The 17,853-nt window shown below is 57.0% G+C and overlaps 1 protein-coding gene across 4 annotated transcripts in view; it reads right to left on the bottom strand.

Moving 5' to 3' along the window:
* Window positions 1-17,853, bottom strand: part of PDE2A (phosphodiesterase 2A) — a 373,783-nt gene that overhangs the window by 49,863 nt on the left and 306,067 nt on the right. For all 4 annotated transcript variants that reach the window (XM_065596463.1, XM_065596471.1, XM_005292199.5 and 1 more), the window contains one exon: window positions 10,531-10,590. In XM_065596463.1, the coding sequence (XP_065452535.1) occupies window positions 10,531-10,590 (60 nt within the window). The remainder of the gene's footprint in view (window positions 1-10,530; window positions 10,591-17,853) is intronic.

A 17,853-nucleotide genomic window follows, 5' to 3' on the forward strand; every position in this document is an offset into this window, starting at 1 on the left:
ATACGGCCACGCCCTCATTCCAGGCCACCAGCCTACGACCAGCTCCTGGGGGAACTTCAGGGTCTCAGTTCGGGGGTGATGGGAAGAGGAGGGGGCTAGAGCCTGGGGGACATTCTGGCGCAGGGAAGGGATGGACTCCACCATCCCGAGGAGAGCCAGGCGGCTGGCACAGAAAGTTAACCAGCTTTTGGGGAGCTGGGAGCTGACAGATGCGGTGTGTATGGATACTGAGGTGAGAGGCACTTTAGAACTACGGTGGCTTAGACCAGATTAGATACTGAGAAGTGAATTCACCTTGCCAGGTAAATCTGCACCACTAGGGCTGAGAATTAAACCCAGTATGAGAAACTAGCCCAAGGAAATGAAGAAAGTTTCCTTAAAGCTTTTTACTGTTGTCCCTTTTAAATCATAAGACAAGACAGTCGTCTCCTTCCTTAAATCGCTGTTGTAATAAACCCATGGTTATTATTTTTTGTATTAAAGAAGCACCTAGAATCCCCAACCAAAACCAGACCCTAATTGTAACACACACACACAGCGAGATATGGTCTTTTACACACATACACACACACACACACAGAGCGAGATGTGGTCTTACACACACAACGAGATATGGTCTTACACACACACACAGAGCGAGATAAGGTCTTAGACACACACACACACAGAGCGAGATATGGTCTTACACACACACACACACACACACACACACACACAGCAAGATACGGTCTTACACACACAGAGCAAGATACGGTCTTACACACACACAGAGCAAGATACGGTCTTTTACACACACACACACACAGAGCGAGATATGGTGTTTTACACACACACACACACACACACACACACACACACACACACACACACACACAGTGAGATATGGTCTTTTGTCCCTGAACCCCTTTGAGGAAGACTCAGGAAGCTAGAGAACGACAAAAGATAAGGTTCATTCCCCTCTCTTTCACAGAGCTCACGTTCTTCCTTCTCCTCTTTCTCCGCCCTCCCTTTGCTCTCCACTGGTGCATCCTGGGAATTGTTGCTCCTGGACTCAAAGCTCCAGGAACCACCTAGAAACCGACTTACAAACCGGGGTAGCAATCTGCTCCGAGCTAGATACGACACACCCTTCCCCTTCAGAACAACCATTGTCAGACTTCAAACTGTTACTTCCAAACGGTCACTTGAGTCCAGCAACAAAGTTTTCCAACCTTTCAGGCTGTCTACTTTGTCTCACACTTCTCCTAGTACACGGAGAGGCAGGACCGAGACTGGGTAATGGAGCAATTCCCAAATGCTATAGATTGTCCATCATCACTATCGGGATCATCGGTGTTCTCTGCTCCAGGGTGGAAATCAGCATTCTCTTCTCCACATGCTGGCGGATGAGCTGCCGACAACCTTGAAATGTTCCATTTCTTTCCATCCATTAATCCATCCGAATCTGCTCGGGGTTCTGTTATCTGCAAAGGACACGGACATCTCGAATGCCTTTCTTCTGCCTCTGAATGGCAGCTTCACACGAACAAAATCTCCAATTTGAAACTCGTGAGGTTTAGCAAAGTTCTCCCGCGCTCCGTACTCCCTGTACTTCTCCTGTGCGCTCTTAACACCTTCGCGACGAGCTGCATGGGAGGATGTGGTTGACAAAAGAGAACACACAAGCCCTGGACAGGTAGGAAGTCGTGCATTGGTCTTGCATCCTCTTAACAGTTCAAAGGGTGATACTCCTAGTGGGGCATGGACAAACGCTAGGAGTGTGTGGTGGGGCCCAGGCCAGCCCTGTTGGGGGGCGAGGAGGGAGCGCCACCCAGCCCCGCTCCGAGCTTTGCTCCGGTCCTGCCCCCAGATGCAGCCCGGGTGCCCAGCCCCGTGCCCAGCCCCACCCGCACCCTCTCTCCCGACCGCAGCCCAGTCGCGGCTCCGCACCCAGCCCCAGCCCCGCTCCCAGCTCCCAGTCTTCGTCCCTGGCTGAAGCTCCATTCCTGGCCCCAACCCCTGACCCGCCCCACATCTGCAGCCTGAACCTCGGTCCCCTTACCCCGTCTGCGTTTGCCCCTCCTCCCCCCCTCCCGGAGCCACGGCCCCACTCTCAGCTGTGTGTGTGGGGACAGGTGTGTGTGTGGGGGGTGATGCTGAAAAGTTTGGGACCACTGGTATAAAGAAACCATTTTGTGCTCAATACCATTGCTACAGAGGTAGTGTTGCATTTCAGCAGAAGTCAACTGCATTCCATTGTCAGTTACCAACTCCTTGGGAAACCCTTCTCGGGTGAAAACTGATGACATGAACTTAATCGCTGCTTCAGAGGTCACCTTTCCGGTGAATGGAACTTCCAGCCACACTGAATGATAGTTTACCAGGACTAGGAGAAACCTTTGTGTACCAGGCTGATCTTCATATGGTCCCATTACGTCGAGAGCCAGTTTCTCCCATGGACAGTTGGGATAGTCAACTGGTGTGAGAGGGATGTTGAAGATTTTCCGTGACTCCTCACTAGTAGCACACGCCAGGCAATCCTGGATTATTTCCTCAACCGGCTTGTCCATCGCTGGTCACCAGAAGTCTTGTCACCATTGTCGGTTTGACTCCTCCCCAGGTGCTCTTCATGTGCCAAATGAAGCAATCATTCTCTCAGAAGTGTAGGCACAAGAAGATGGGTCAAGTCTCAACTTCCAGTCATTTACAAGGGACAGCTCACGTGATACGTGTCTTTATGGTGCAAGTGTTCTGGTGTTATCGTCTTGTAAGTCCATCCATTGACTATGTAACTCTTTAGGTCCTAAAGTACCTTGTCTTCTCTCATGGCTGTTGCCCACTCTGAGACTGATCACTCCTGGAGTTGTAGAAGAGATTAGTCCAATGGCAATCTCTTCATCTGCTTTTTCTATTGCACCCTCATGATAAGGCCAAGTGAGAGAAACGATCTGCAGTGGAGTTCTTGGCTCCTGGAAGACACACTGTCTGGAAATCAGAGTCCATTTGGCAATTCTTAGAGTTGTTCAACCAGAACCTTGCATGGTGAGTAAAGCTGAAAGAGGTTTGTGATCAGATATTCCGATAAATTTCCGACCCCACGGGTAGGTTCTGAAATGTCTTACTGCCCAGAAACATGCCAGAGCTTCTTGCTCAATGATGGAATATGATTTTTCTGGATCCATCAGGGCTCTGGAGGTGAATGCAGTCGTGACTTCTCATCCGTTTTTTAGCTGAATCAAGACAGTACCAAGAACTCACAAGCACCTGTTGTGACAATCGTTTGCTTCTAATAATAATAATAATAATAATAATTCTAAGAGCCAGACTGCTGGAAATTGTATGATTTATCTTGTTAAAGTTGTTCTTGCACTCTCCATCCCATTCACACTTCACATCTTTTTCCAGGAGATGGCGCAAAGGAACTATTTTCACAGCAAATTGCTGTACAGTGCAAACTTTGAATAGTATTTGCACAATCCGAAGAAGGACCAAAGTTTGTTCTTGATTTTAGGCTCTGGTGCATCACAAATGGCTTTCACCAAGTTTGGTTTTGGTGGTATGCTGTTCCGAGAGATTGTATGTCCTGTATATGTCACTGAGTCAGTACGGAACTGACATTTCTTCTTGCTGACGGTAAGTCCGTGTCTTTGAAGTTTTTCTAGAACCCCTTTTAGGAGGACATCATGTTCGGATTCATCTTTCAATGTCATCTAGGAAGTAAGTACCATCCCTTCTCTCTCCAAAAATGCCACACATTCTCTGGAATACAGTCGCTGCCGAGGCCAACCCAAATGACATCCACTGGAATTGGAACGAACCTCATGGAGTGACAAATCAAGGGTCATAAAGACTCATGCCTCCTTCAAGGTGTGCGGCGTTTCACTGATGTTGGATAGAGCAGGACAATCCATGACAATGTTGGAGTTTAGATCTCTCAAGTCCACACACATACAGACGGCACCATGAGGCTTCCTGGCAAGAATGACAGGAGAAAGAAACCCGTTCTGACGAATCAGCCGGTTCAAAGATAACCTGCTTTGCATGGTTTCAGAATCTCCTCCTTGAGCGGTTGTCTCCATGCAATTGGCATGTTTAGCACTTTATCTTGCACAGGCACCATACTGTTTTTTGGCTGGATCTTGTGCTTGTACCAACATCTGCGGTGAAAACTACTGGAAAATCAGAGACGATTCCTGGTTGTGGCCTATCCTCGGTTTGCAGGACAGATTCTGTGCAGCTGGGAGCTAATATCCTCTGGGGATCCTTTTGATGATTCCCTCCTAAAATAGAAACTCCCTTTTGGGCTTCATAGCTTTTCCCTTGGACATTACAGCCTTTGCACACGAGGGCAGCTGTGAACTAGCCATTGATGGGGATGGGAGATCCACCATACCCTCCGGGATAGCGGTCGGGAGGCTGCAACTGAGGTTGGTAGCTGGCAAATACAGCAGAACCTCAAAGCTATGAACACCAGAGTTACGGACGGACTGGTCAACTGGACACCAAGTGAAACTGGAAGTAACCAATCAGGCAGCGGCAGAGACAAAAACAAATAGCAAATACTGTACTATGCCTGTATTGCATCTTAAAGGTAGGCACATCTGGGCTGCCTGTCCCCACCCCCACGCGTGGGGCAGCCCCTTACAGCATGAGGCTGGGCCTGTCAGCTCTGGAACCAGGAGAGCAGGAGCAGCGCTGGGGTCTGCACTGCTTTCACACCTCCCCCATGCCCCGGCCTGGAGGGGGACACGCTGTTTTCAAACACACACACACACCGGGAGGGGGATAAGCTTGCAAAGTCTTGCTGGCAACCTCCATTCCCACAGTGTCCGTACTGCTGAGGTTCGACTGTGGTACGGTGTAGAACCGGTTGGCAATTATAGTGCAAGGCGGGTGAACCAGAATCCGGTAACGTTCCTGCCTCCTGGCCCTCGACTCACCTGTGGCCATGATGGGGGTGATCTCCTGTCCCTGTGGGGATTCAGTTTGCCACCCTCTTCACCAGTGAGAGCTCCAGAAACAAGATGGACGGCAGACTTCAGCCAAGTGTCCTTTTGGGTTGCACGCTGATTTCTCGGCAGGGCACACTTAAACGTCTGCCTTGTCTCCAGGGTCACCGCGTCTGCAGCTCGGGGAGCAATGTGGTGTGGGGGAGGGTAAAGGCACCGTAGAGGTAGACTTAGGCACCAGTGCCGGATTTCTCATTTCCCCGGGGGTGCTCCACCCCAGGCTCCGCCCACACTCCCCTTCCCGTAAGGCCCCAACCCCACCCCACCTTTTCCCGCCCCCACCCTGCCTCTTCCTGCCCCGTTCTGCCCCCTTCCTGGAATGTGCCACACCCTCACTCCTTCCCCTCCCGCCCCAGCACCTCTTGCATGCCACTGAACAGCTGATCTGCGGCGGGCAGGAGGCGCTGGGGGGAGGGGGAGGAGTTAATCAGCGGGGCCGCCGGTGGGTGCTGAGCACCCACTATTTTTTTTCGGTGGGTGCTCCAGCACCAGCGCACCTGCGGAGCTGGCGCCTATGGACTTAGGAGCTTTGCAGGTGGCAGTCTCGTATGGGACTGCATTCGCCTGCGCAGGCCGGGAGACATCCGGCGCCACGGACGGTGACATAGCACCACGGATGGCGCTTTCCACCCGTCGGGCGGTTTTGCGGGTTTTCTCCAAGGCAAAGGCTTTTTATCACGAGGAGTCATTCAGGAGCCGTGGAACCGGTCGCCTCCCGGACAGTCTGACCCCTGATCATTTCATCTGTGCAAGTGGCGAATGCACAGGTTGCTCGTGACTCAGGCAAGGCAGCTACGCCGAGGTCGGTGGCCTCATGAGGCATCCGTACATGGGAATAGGAGCTCGGCACCAACACTGAGTTGAGGATTAAAATGATCCTCCAGGGCTCGGAGAGCAGGACTGTCCGGAGTCGCATCCTGCGGTGAGTCAGGACCAGGAGGGAGATGCTTGAAGATTCACTGTGGCAATGCGGCAGTGCGGCTCTCCACTTGCCTGGAGCGTAGGAAGAAGTTACACTAGGAAGCACCTAGTTGCAGAAGTTAGACTTCCGTTGTGCCCAGGGGAGCAGGGGATCTCCTGGGTTAGGCACGGGGAATGGTGGAGGTGGTAATAAGCGTCGCAGCCCCGGCTGATTGGCTCTGTACAACTACACTCGCGGTGCAGCTGGGCTGCTGAGGAATTTGCGGGCTGGGAGAAAGGAGCCCAGTGAAAAAACAGGCACCGGCCCTTTGAGTTTCTCTTCTCAGCCAGGCGAAGTTGCAGATCACAGCAGACAGACACACACTGGGGCGCTGTCTGCACCTAGCTAGATCCAACATGGGCCCTGCCCGGGAGAGCTCACAAGCTAAACAGACAAAGGCAGGCTCTTTATTCCCATTCTAGCCGATGGGGAGCAGAGGCCTAGCGATTTGCCCAAGAGAGGAGGGCTCTGATACGGACACGCTGTGGGACCTTGGGCAAGTCACTTAGCCTCCCTGTGCCTCAGTTCCCCCTCTGTACAAAGCGGATCACAGCCCTGCCCTCGAGGGGCGTGTGAGGATAAGCGCATTAAAGATTGCAGGGGGGCTCGGATGACATGTAACGGAGCAGTTCCCCGTCGATGCAGCAGAGGGCAGTGGTGCACAGACAGGCCAGATCTAGCCAAACTCCCAGCTGCGGCCGCGTGCTGCACACGGTGTGTATTGAATCTTGCCGGGTCTCTCCAGCATTCACTCAGCCGCCTTAATTGCCCCGACAAGACCGTATTGATTTTCATATTATCCTGGTTCCCCCGAGAGTGGCTGGGGCTCTGGTTCCTGAACGAACGGCGCTGCTTTTCTCCCACTAGCCCGAGAGCTAGCCGCGGCACCGCTGGCAAACAGCTGATGACGTGCGGCGATCAGCGTCCCACTCTGGGGAAGTCTTGCCGAGAGCTGGCTTTTCTCTGGTGCTCGGCCCCGGCTCCTCGATTGTGGGAATGAAGGCTGAAAAAAACCGGTGTCTCCCTAGACGCCACCCACCGCGACCACTAGGAACGACGCAGGGATCCGGCTCAGCCCATGCCACTCCCAGTGCCCATGCCGGTGCCACCAGGGCTGGAGGGTGGTCACTGCCAGTCGGCTGCAAAGGGCTCAAGCGTTCTTCATAAAACCTCACAATCCGCTTAGCGCCACAGGCTCCAAAAAGAACCATTCGTCCTTTATTCCAAAACGTGTGTGACCACGTTAATTTCACCGTTGTTTGTTCTCAGCCCCTTTTGCTGTCCCTCCCCCCACTTCCTTCCCCTTTGTCCCTTTTGACACTGACTGTAGAGGGGAACAAAAATGGTTTTGTTTTTCAGGTTTCGTCAGAAATAATTGGGGAAAAGATTAAAAACTGGCCTGGTCAGCAGGAGGGAGGCTTTATGAACTCCGTCTCTTCATCCCTCTGTGCGTTCGGGGACACTAATGTCTCCTTCCTCCCACTCTTTGTTGCCCGTGTCTATTTTAAGCTGTATGGGGCAGGGCCCACCTCTCACGCCGTGTCTGGGCAGAACCCAGCGCAAGTGGACCCGATCTCAGCTGCGGCCTCTACTAACTTACTGATTTCATGCCGTTAAAGTGCTCGGAGATCCCCAGACGGCGGGAGCAGAGAATGGCAAGGGACTGTTATAACAAATATATCTTCCATATAGGTGGGATCTTCTGTCCCGAGGGTCCTGAAGCACTTGACCAACTAGCAGCTCATCCATCCCAGAGCAGGCGTTTCTCCTCGCTGTGTGCTGAAGTGGTGAAACCACGTAGCAGCTCCACTTTTCTCTTCCTGAGGAGGTGTCCTCGCGCTTCCCAGCCGTGAGCCACGCCCCAGGGAGGTTTCAGCCGACGCCAGGTGGGGTTGGAGACTCACTCGGCAGAGCCCGTCTGGGCCAGCGCAGCTGGACAGTATTAGCCCCGTGAAATCAGTGGCAACGGTCCCACTGACGTCAGCGCAGCTTGGATCAGGCCCATCTCATCACTATGACATTGGCGGGTGGGCTCCTGGCCCTTCCCCAGCTGCCGTCGGTCTGATCCACTCAGCGGCTCAGAAAACCCTGCCATCTCAGCGCCCCCTTTGCATATCAATTCAGATGTCCCAGGCAGCTGGGTCCCTTCCCTGGCGTGAGGTGAACCCCGCCAGGTTGGGGTGGGAACAGGTCTCCGTGCGACGCAGCCAGGCCTCGTCCGTCTGCCGCGCTAGCGCCTGGGAGAGCCACAGGAGCAAACTCCGAATCAAGGCTTCACCGCGGAGACGGGCGCCGAGCTCTGGAGCTGGACGCCCCCAGGGTTCCTCGATTCCAGAGCCAGAAGGGACCTGTGTGATCCTGCCCCCATAATTCCTAGAGCAGATCTAGAGAACCGTCCCAGCGGGATTTAAACATGGCCAGGGACGGAGAGTCCCCCGCGCCCCTTGGTAAGTCGTCATGGTGGGTTCTCCATCCCTGACAAATGGTTCAGAACGGGGGCGGGGGATAGGGGGCGGCTCCTAGGGTTACCATACGTCCTCTTTTTCCCGGACATGTCCAGCTTTTCGGCAGTCAAACCCCCGTCCGGGGGGAATTGCCAAAAAGCCGAACATGTCCGGGAAAATGGCGGCTCTGCTCCTCCCCTGACTCTTCGGCTCTGTTTAAGAGCCGAGCTGCCCGAGCGCTATGGACTTCAGGCAGCCCCCTTGCCTCCGGACCCCAGCCGCCGGCCGGGCACTTCCCCTCCCGGGCTCCGGCGGCGCAGGGTCCGGAGGCACGGGGGCTGCCCGAAGCCGGTAGCGCTCGGGCAGCCCGGCTCTTAAACAGAGCCGAAGAGTCGGGGAGGAGCAGAGCCGCCGCGGCTGGAGGCTCTGCTCCTCTTCGGCTCTGTTTAAGAGCCGGGCTGCCCGAGTGCTACCGGATTCGGGCAGCTCCCCATGCCTCCGGACCCTGCGCCGCCGGAGCCCGGGAGGGGAAGAGCCCGGCTGGGGGCGCAGGGTCCGGAGGCATAGGGGCTGCCCGAAGCCCGAGCGCTACCGGCTTCACGGTTTGCCGGGCAGCCTCCAGACCCTGCGCCCCCGGCTGGGCGCTTCCCCTCCTGGGCTCCAGCTGCGCTGGGGAAGCGCCGGCTGGGGGCGCAGGGTCTGGGGGCTGCCCGGGAAACCGTGAAGCCGGTAGCGCTGGGGCAGCCCTTTCCCCGTGACTGGGAGTGGGAGGGAGGAGGGGGCGGAGTTAGGGCGGGTAAGGGGCGGAGTTGGGGCGGGGCTAGGGGTGGGGGAAATGGGCGGGGTCAGGGCCCGTGGAGGGTCCTCTTTTTTTATTTATTAGATATGGTAACCCTAGCGGCTCCTGCTCCCTCTGGACCTGGCTTTGCTGCTGTGACCGGCAGGGGGCAGATGAAGGAGCCGGGAGCTCTCCGCAAAGCCGGGCTGGCGGCTGAAATTTCCAGGCCAGCCCCGCTGAGCCAAGGGGAGCCTGGAGATTTGAGGTTTGTCTGGTGCCATTCCCTCGGCTACTGCTCTTCCACACCTCCCCGGCTCTCCCACACCTCCCTCTCCTGCCCACCCACACCTCCCCGCCCTCCCACACCTCCCCCCCTGCCCTCCCACACCTCCCCCGTCCTCCCACACCTCCCTCCCCCGCTCTCCCACACCTCCCTCCCCCGCTCTCCCTGCCATGGCTTGGAATGATTCTCATTCCAGGCACAGCAAAGGGAGGCTTCTAACCCAGGGGCAGCAGACGGGAAGGGAGGCCCCCTCCTGCAGACAGACACAGATCCCACCCCAGCACATCCCCGCTCCCACCAATGCAGATCCCCTTTGCATACCTGTTCAGAGAAACCCCTGGCACACACAGAGCACACCTCCCCTACACATGTGGAGATCTCCTGCGCCCACACACACACAGATCACCTGCACACACAGACACACACACACACGCACACACAGATCCTCTGCATACACACACACACACACACAGATCACCTGCACACACACACACACGCACACAGATCCTCTGCACACACACACAGATCACCTGCACACACACACACAAATTCTCTGCACATGCACACACACAGATCCCTGCAGACGCACACATGCGTGCACACGCACACATGCGTGCACACACACACACACACAGATCCCCTGCACACATGCATGCACACACACACAGATCCCCTGCACACATGTATGTGCACACACACAGAGATCCCCTGCAGACCCATGCACACACACACAGATCCCCTGTACACAGGTGTGTGCACACACACACTATGGGGGAAGGGTCACTGAGTCTCTTTACCCCCAACCTGCCATCATCCCCTCCAGCCTTCCCCAGGGCGCGCTGCCAAGCCATTCCCCCGCGGGCACCCAGGGTAAGGACTGGGTGCCAACGCCGGAGTCCCTTTTGGCTGACGCTGCGGCAGGCTGCCCCAGGGAGTTGGGCAGCAGGGGCACTAGGCAGGAGTGTGACTGATCTCCTGGGCACCCTGGCTGGCAGAGACGGCCTGTAGCCCCATCCAGCGGGGGCACCACGAGGTGCTGGGGGAGGCGCAGGGCAGGGAGCCCAGATGTTACTCACATGCTTCTCTAGCGCCCGCAGGTTCTGCTCGTCCGACTCGCTCAGCCGCCCACAGTGCACCTGGTGGGGCAAGGAGAGACAGTGAGTACACGGGCACCCCCGCCAGCCCCGGTCTCCCCACCCCCAGCTCTGGGGATGGGTCTCTGCGCTGACCAGCAGCCTCCCCGTCTTCCCAGTCCTGCTCCCGCCCCGCGATCTGCCGAGGCCTGCAGCAGCCTAGCTCTGCCAGCCCCGCGCCACGCAGCAGTCAGGGAATACCGGGGCTGGATGGGTGAGAATTGCACAGGGCAAACAGACCATCAATAGGCAACAAGAAAGGAACAGAAATGGATGAGCAGAGCTGCGCCCCCTGCTGGCAGGCACTGTGCGCACCACCCGACGAGCCGGCCCTTTCCCAGAGCTCTCCAGAGCGCTGCGCTATCCCGCCCAGAGCGCAGCCAACGCTCTCGCCAGAGCCCTGCTCTGCCAGCTGCCCTCGGCCTCTCTCACGCCCTTAGCACCCCCGTCCTGCAGGTCCAGCGGGGACGCCATGGGATCTAGATAACCCACCTGTGCCTCTAGCTCGGCCCTGCTGCCTGAGGGCCATGGGAGAGCAGGGAGCACCGGAGACGTCACCCTGTTGTCTGGAGAGCCGTGAGCCCACACCCCTGAACCGCGGGGCCATCTCTAGCCTCCAGCTAGTAGCCTCCAGCAACGTGGATAGGCGCGGGCTGCTCAAACCAACTGTACTGACGGTGTTTGCCCACAGCTAGCGGCCAGCAGACCGGGAACGGTCCAGCCAGACAACAGCGAGCAAATTAAAAAGCCACCTCCAGGCCGGGCCTTTAAGCTGGGAGGTTAATGAGCATTGATAACAGCACTGACAAGGCTAGATTGCACCTTCCCGGCTCCTTCTGTACACACGTCTCAAAGGCCTTTACGAACACCAATGCGTTAAGCCTCCCAACCGGCCCAGGAGGTAGGTCAGTGTTCCTATCCCCACCCAACCGTTGGGGAAACTGAGGCAGAGAGCAGGGAAGCGGCTGCCCTCGGTGTCTCCAGGCGTCAGTGACAGAGCTGGGAACAGGATCCAGGAGTCCTGAATCTAGCAAGCCTGACTCCCAGCCCGGTGGCACATTGCAGTCGCTCTGAAGAAGGGTTTTCCCAGGCCGGTTCAATCCGCCCCAGGGCCTTGTTTGACTCTCGCTCACACAGGTGGGAATCGGGAGGAACACCAAGGAAATCCATGGAGTTTGTGGCTGCAAAGCCGGCACCACTAGCCGCAGGACCAGGCCCGTAGCTGTGTAATAGCTGGTCTCGCTGCGCTGACTTCAGACGTCCAGCGACGCCGGCGGCAGTGCAGACGGGCTCAGGCTTCACCAGCCACGGCCGAAAGTGGCGCTTCGCCCAGCCAGGCAGCTGGGCTGAGACCAGCTCTCCGTCCGTGCTGGCTTGTCCGGACTGCGCTGGATTAGGACAGCTGATGGCGCAGCCAGGGGGCGAGCGTGAACCGCTCAGCCTGCCATTTCCAGCACCGATCTTCAACCCCTAGGGGGCGACAGCCAGCAGAGCAGCTGGACGACGGGAGAGCAACGCTTCGTTGGGCAAAAGCAGCCCTGGGGCTTGAGCCAAAGGAGGCGCTTTCCTTTGACCCCACTGGGCTCTGGAGCAGCACCTGCAGCCTGCAGATGAAGTGAGAACGTCTGTCCTATTTTTATGATGCCGATGCGTGCCTCAGTTTCCCTCCTGTACTTTGCGTTACTGCCCAGTGGAGGCAAGAGGGTTAAGTCTGCCCCTGGGGCAGGGCAGGGGAGAGGAGGCGTGTGCCTGGCCTTGCTGTAGCAGTGACTGGCTCGTGAGAGCAGCCCCCTTGCCATGCAGGAGAGCTGAAGCCAGTCGCCATGTGGCTGCCCCTTACGGGAGAGCAGGTCCCCTTGGGCGTCTGGCCCACTGACCAGTCCTCCAAGGGACTGTTTCGAAGCTGGGGCGTAGCTCTGTGACCAGCCTGGAGCCAAGCCCCTCGGCCGCTGTAAATCCACAGAGATCTTGTAGTGAGGCCGATTCGACCTGCTCAGGATCTCCCCGTGCCCTGCGGGAAAGGCTGCGTGCGATGGTGTGGTAGGACCCCCGCGTTATTCAATGGACTCCACCCTCGGGCGCAGGTGGGCTGGCGGAGGCACCTGCACTACGCGAAGGCACCAGGATGGGCCTAGACGCTGGTCTCATAACGCCTCCCTGCTGCCGACTCACCAGTGTTTGGAGAGCACTTGGGATCTGCGGGGAACTGGCGCTGGAGCAAGACAGCACTTGGGGACTAATTGATCGGCAAAAACCTTTCCAAAGCAACCCGGATTGATGGGGCGGGAGGTTGCCCGGCCACCTGGCTTTCGCCAGCTCTAGCAGTCCCCAGGCTTCGCCTGCCCCCGAGGCCAGAGAGACAAAGGGAGAGCCCAGCTGGGCATCAGTCAGAGAGGCGCCGCTTGGCTCCGGCACGTCGGGGCCAAGATCCTGCTCTGACCTACACAGGTGATTTGCCAACCGGCTCAGAGCCCCCCGTGCCGGCCGCTGCGGCACATCCGGCTGGCCGGGCGAAGAAGTAAATTCACCCCAATACATGACGGGTGGCAGAATGTGGGTGTGTGGAGAGATCACAAGACTGCGGTGAATGCATCAACAGTTTTGCACCATGTGTCTCTTGTGATCACGTTTTCCCTGGCACCCGGTAAGACACGCTCGGGTTCATTAGCTCTCTTCCTCCAATTCACAGTAGCGGCTCTCGGCCACCCACCAGCTGCCCATCGCTCACACTAGGTACCCGGGAAATGACAATCACCCGCACACCTGAAAAGAGAGGCCGGGGGCACTGACAGAGAGGAGACAGCTTCCACTCCCGCCTGCGCTGCAGCGTGCCCGGGGCAGCCAGCCGCAGTCCTCAGCTCTCAACCCCCAGACTCACAGGGATTTGGGGTTCGGTGCTACCTTTGCAGCTGGAACTCATCTTACACTTGTGGGCCAAGTTGGGGGTGTAGAACTCGCACTTGTGTGTTGGAGCACGTGTTTGTTGGAACATGTACCCTCTGTGTTACTGCACATGGGTTAAAACATGTACCCCTGTGTGTTACAGCATGTGTGTGTTACAACATGTACTCCTGTGTGTTACAGCATGTGTGCTAGAACATGTGCCCCTGTGAGTTACAGTACATATATGTTAGAACATGTACCCCTGTGTTACTGCACATGTTAAAGCATGTACCCCTGTGTGTTACAGCACGTGTGTTGGAACATGTACCCCTATGTGTTACAGCACGTGTGTTAGAACATGTACTGCTGTGTGTTACAGTACGTGCATGTTAGAACATGTACCCCTGTGTGTTACAGCATGTGTGCTAGAACATGTGCCCCTGTGCGTTACAATATGTGTGTGTTAGAATATGGATCCCTGTGTGTTACAGTACTTGTGTGTTAGAACATGGACCCCTGTGTGTTACAGCATGTGTGCTAGAACATGTGCCCCTGTGCGTTACAATATGTGTGTGTTAGAACATGGACCCCTGTGTGTTACAGCATGTGTGCTAGAACATGTGCCCCTGTGTGTTACAGTATGTGTGTGTTAGAACATGTGCCCCTGTGCGTTACAATACATGTGTGTTAGAACATGTGCCCTTGTGTGTTACAGTATGTGTGTGTTAGAACATGTACCCCTGTGTGTTACAGTACATGTGTGTTAGAACATGTGCCCCTGTGTGTTACAGTACTTGTGTGTTAGAACATGTACCCCTGTGTGTTCTTGCACATGTATTAAAACGTGCCAGTGTGTTACAGAACATGCATTAGAACATGTACCCCTGTGTGTGTCTGTCTGTGTAACACCATCTGTCTGCCATGCACGTGTGTGTGACAGCACATAGGCATGTGCGTGGCAGACAGATGGGGTTACACACAGAGAGAGGCTGTGGGTATTTTCTTTGTTTCTCAATTCCAATCCCCTTTCCCCCTCTTTCAGACTGGAGTGTGCGTAGCTCCTAGCTCGTTACTGTCTCTAATTAATTAGCGCTTTGCTCTTAGCAACTGCTTGGAGGCTGACAACATTGACAAGCTGGGCCAGAACGGCATCCAAGAACGGCACAGTAAAAACTCCTCGCTCTTCATTGTTCCAAGGAGCTGAACTGGTGCCAGGCGCTTTCCATGGGAAGCAGCGAGGGCTCCGAGAAATCAGGCATCGCCAGCGAGCTAATGGGCTGTTTGCTCTCCTAAATCAGTCATTAAGTAACGGAATCACCTGCTCTCAGGGGGGCCGGCTGCCACTTGGAAGTGGCATTAGTGAATTAGAGCGTGAGCTGTTTGAGAGGAGAGGTGCGGCGTGAGAGTCGCTGAACGGGCTAGGGTGGCTCGGATTGGCAGATCTTCCCACGGAGCTTCCCTCCCCTGGGGTCTCCGGACGGGTGCTGGATACAGCGGGGAAAGCAACTGAACAAATATCCCAGGCCGAGCTCTGATTCCGAGGAGGAGGAAGAGCTGAAGACTCATTGGTGTCTGTGTCCCTGTTGCTATTGGTGTTTTACGGGGCTGGGCACCAATGCCAAGCCCTTAGACAGCCTTTTAAGTGCGTCTCCGTTAGGGTTTTATGCCAGATCAGCTTAGTGAAACTGGTGCAGCTCTTTTAGCACAGGGCAGGCCGCCGAATGCACTGACTGTATTCCCATAGTGCCTGTGGCGTGGAAGGAGCTGGACAGACCAGGGACATGACCCAGCACCTGTCCCTGGGAGCCGAAATTGGACGGAGCCCCACGGAGCTGCATGTGCGGCCTCTTTGGGGCTAGATCTGAACTCTGCCATTTGGGAGGTGGGGACGGGATGGAGGGAAAAAGGGGCTGAGGATGGACAGAGAGGGGAAGGGCGCAAGTGTGCCATGCAGAGGTGGCTTTGACAGCAGAGATGGCTTGGTGCGATGGGCATAGGACTGCCTAGGTCCCCTGCTACTACAGGCAGCCCTGTCGTACAATGCTGGTCCGAAATCTACGGAGCTGTCTTAAAACTACCCTGTAACCGACCATCCTCCCAGCAATGGACACTGCTAACTGGGATCAGCCCTCTCCAGCCTGTTACAGCCATTTGTCTCTTTTCGACACTCTGGTGACGCTTGGCTAGCGTGTCAGCCCAACAAAGTCCCCCTGAACTGAACAGCCTGGGTCGCGTGTGTGAAAGGGCATACGTGTACATCACCTATGTAGGACCTCGTGCCTGTGAAAAACCCACGGGAGCTTCCCACTGCTGGCAGCGGTCTGCCTCGTGCCTGGGCCGCATGCACAGAGGTGCCGCGCGGCAGAGAGGGTGAACATGTCACATCTGTGCGAGCCCATGGCACGTACGTCAACACCCGTGCGCGTGAACAGCGGCGGGGCTAGGATAGGGTTACCATTCGTCCGGATTTACCCGGACATGTCCTCCTTTTTGTGCTAAAAATAGCGTCCGGGGGGAATTTGTAAATAACTCAAAATGTCCGGGATTTCCCCCCTCCCCCGGCAGAGCAGAGCGAGCAGCTGGGAGGGCTGCAGGGAAGTCACGGGCTGGACTCCGGAGCAGCTGTAGAGGAGCCGGATCCGCCCTGCATTCTGAGCTGGCAGCTCTCCCCTGCAGCCCGGCTCCGGCAGCACTGTGCAGGGCCAGGGACCGGGTTTTGTTGTGCTGGGGAGCGCAGCCATGTGTCCGGCTCGCACAGAGCCCAACACCCTGTTCTGAGCAGCAGGGTTAGGGGGCCAGGGGGCAGGAGAAGGGGCAGGGAGGTTCTGGAGGGGGCAGTCAAGAAACGGGGGGGGGGGTCGGGAGTTCAGGGGGGGGGGCTTTTTGGGGGGAGTGGAGAAAGTTTTGGGCAGTCAGGGTACAGGTAGGGGGTAGGGTCCTGGGGGGTAGTTGGGGGGGTCTTAGGAGGGGGCAGTTAGGGGACAAGGAACAAGGAGTCTTAGGTAGGGGGTGGGGTTCTGGAGGGCAGTTAGGAGCAGGGGTCCCAGGAGGGGGCAGTCAGGGGACAAGGAGCGGGGCGGTGGGGGGCTGGGAGTTCTGGGGGGGAGCTGTCAGGGGGCAGGAATGGGGAGAGGGATCGGAGCAATCAGGGGACAGGGAGCAGAGGGGTTTAGATGGGTTGGGAGTTCTGGGGGGGGCGGGAAGTGGGAGGGGCAGGGGCGGGGCTCCTCCCGTCCTCTTTTTTGCTTGCTGAAATATGGTAACCCTAGGCTAGGAGTGCTCCCCAGTGACGGGCCCAACGCGTGAGTTTGAGAAAGGTCAGTGCTTGTTAATCATCTTAATTCCTTTTTAATAAGCGCTGGAGAAAAATCTCTTGCTGCTCGTCTCGCTCCTTAATCCACTTAAACCCTCCTCTCTCCCTGCTCCCTGAGCTGATTAGCGGGAGCCGTGTACCCCGATGGTGTCGGGGCCTTTTCAGGGCCGGGCCCAGGCGGCATGTGCCGAGAGGCAGACAGGGGCTCTTAGTTAACCTTGCGTTTCATCTCGCCGCCCCCTTCGCACACGCCTCCACTTCAACGCCAGCATTCAGAAGAGCTCCCTCCTGCCCGTCTCCCGGCCCCCGCCGGACCCATTGCAACAGCCTGCTTGGCACACGGCTGATTGCTGAGTCACCCCTGTACCAGCCAGCCCGCAGCTCCCTGGGGCGTGCAAACCCCTGACTGCACGGGAGCAGTTGACACCAAACGGATCAGCTTACAACCCAGAACAGCCCTGCGGCCGGGCAGGACTCCACAGACATAAGCAGGAATCAAACCCACGGGCCTCTGCTCCAAAGGCACTCACCTACCATCTCCTGCTGCAGTCTAGGGCCGGGTGCAGCTCCCAGGGCCCCCCCGAGGGGGCAGCGGAGACACGCCCATTGGCCAGTACGTGGTGCTGTGGCGCCGTGGGGAGCGGAGCGGGTAGGGGCCCATGCTGAGTGCTCCCTGCTGAGGACGGGGGTCCAGCGATAGCTGATGAGCTTCGCTTTCCCTTGACTCATCTCAGCAAGGGGCAGCGCGTTCACGCTGACTGGTCCTAACCCAGCCGGGGGCTGATCTGTCCGGTCACGGCCAGGCTCCGGTGTGGCCCCGGGGTTCCATTTAATAGGGGAAAAATGACTGGCCCCCTCCGCAGTTCTACCCCTTCGCCCGCAGGGGGAGCCAGGGAGCAGCACATGCAGCTGAGCACCAGGGAGCAAGGCACCCTCAGTTCTCCGGCTTCACCTCTAGAGGGAGCCAGCGAGCTTCCGTTCCCACGTCCGCTAGGCCTGGGCTTCCACCAGGCTGCCCCGGGCTGGTCATTGCGAAAGTTAACAGTGAGCAGCGGCAGCCGGGCAGCCCA

This window comes from Chrysemys picta, chromosome 1, assembly GCF_011386835.1.
Source record: "Chrysemys picta bellii isolate R12L10 chromosome 1, ASM1138683v2, whole genome shotgun sequence".
NCBI classification, from domain to species: Eukaryota; Metazoa; Chordata; order Testudines; family Emydidae; genus Chrysemys; species Chrysemys picta.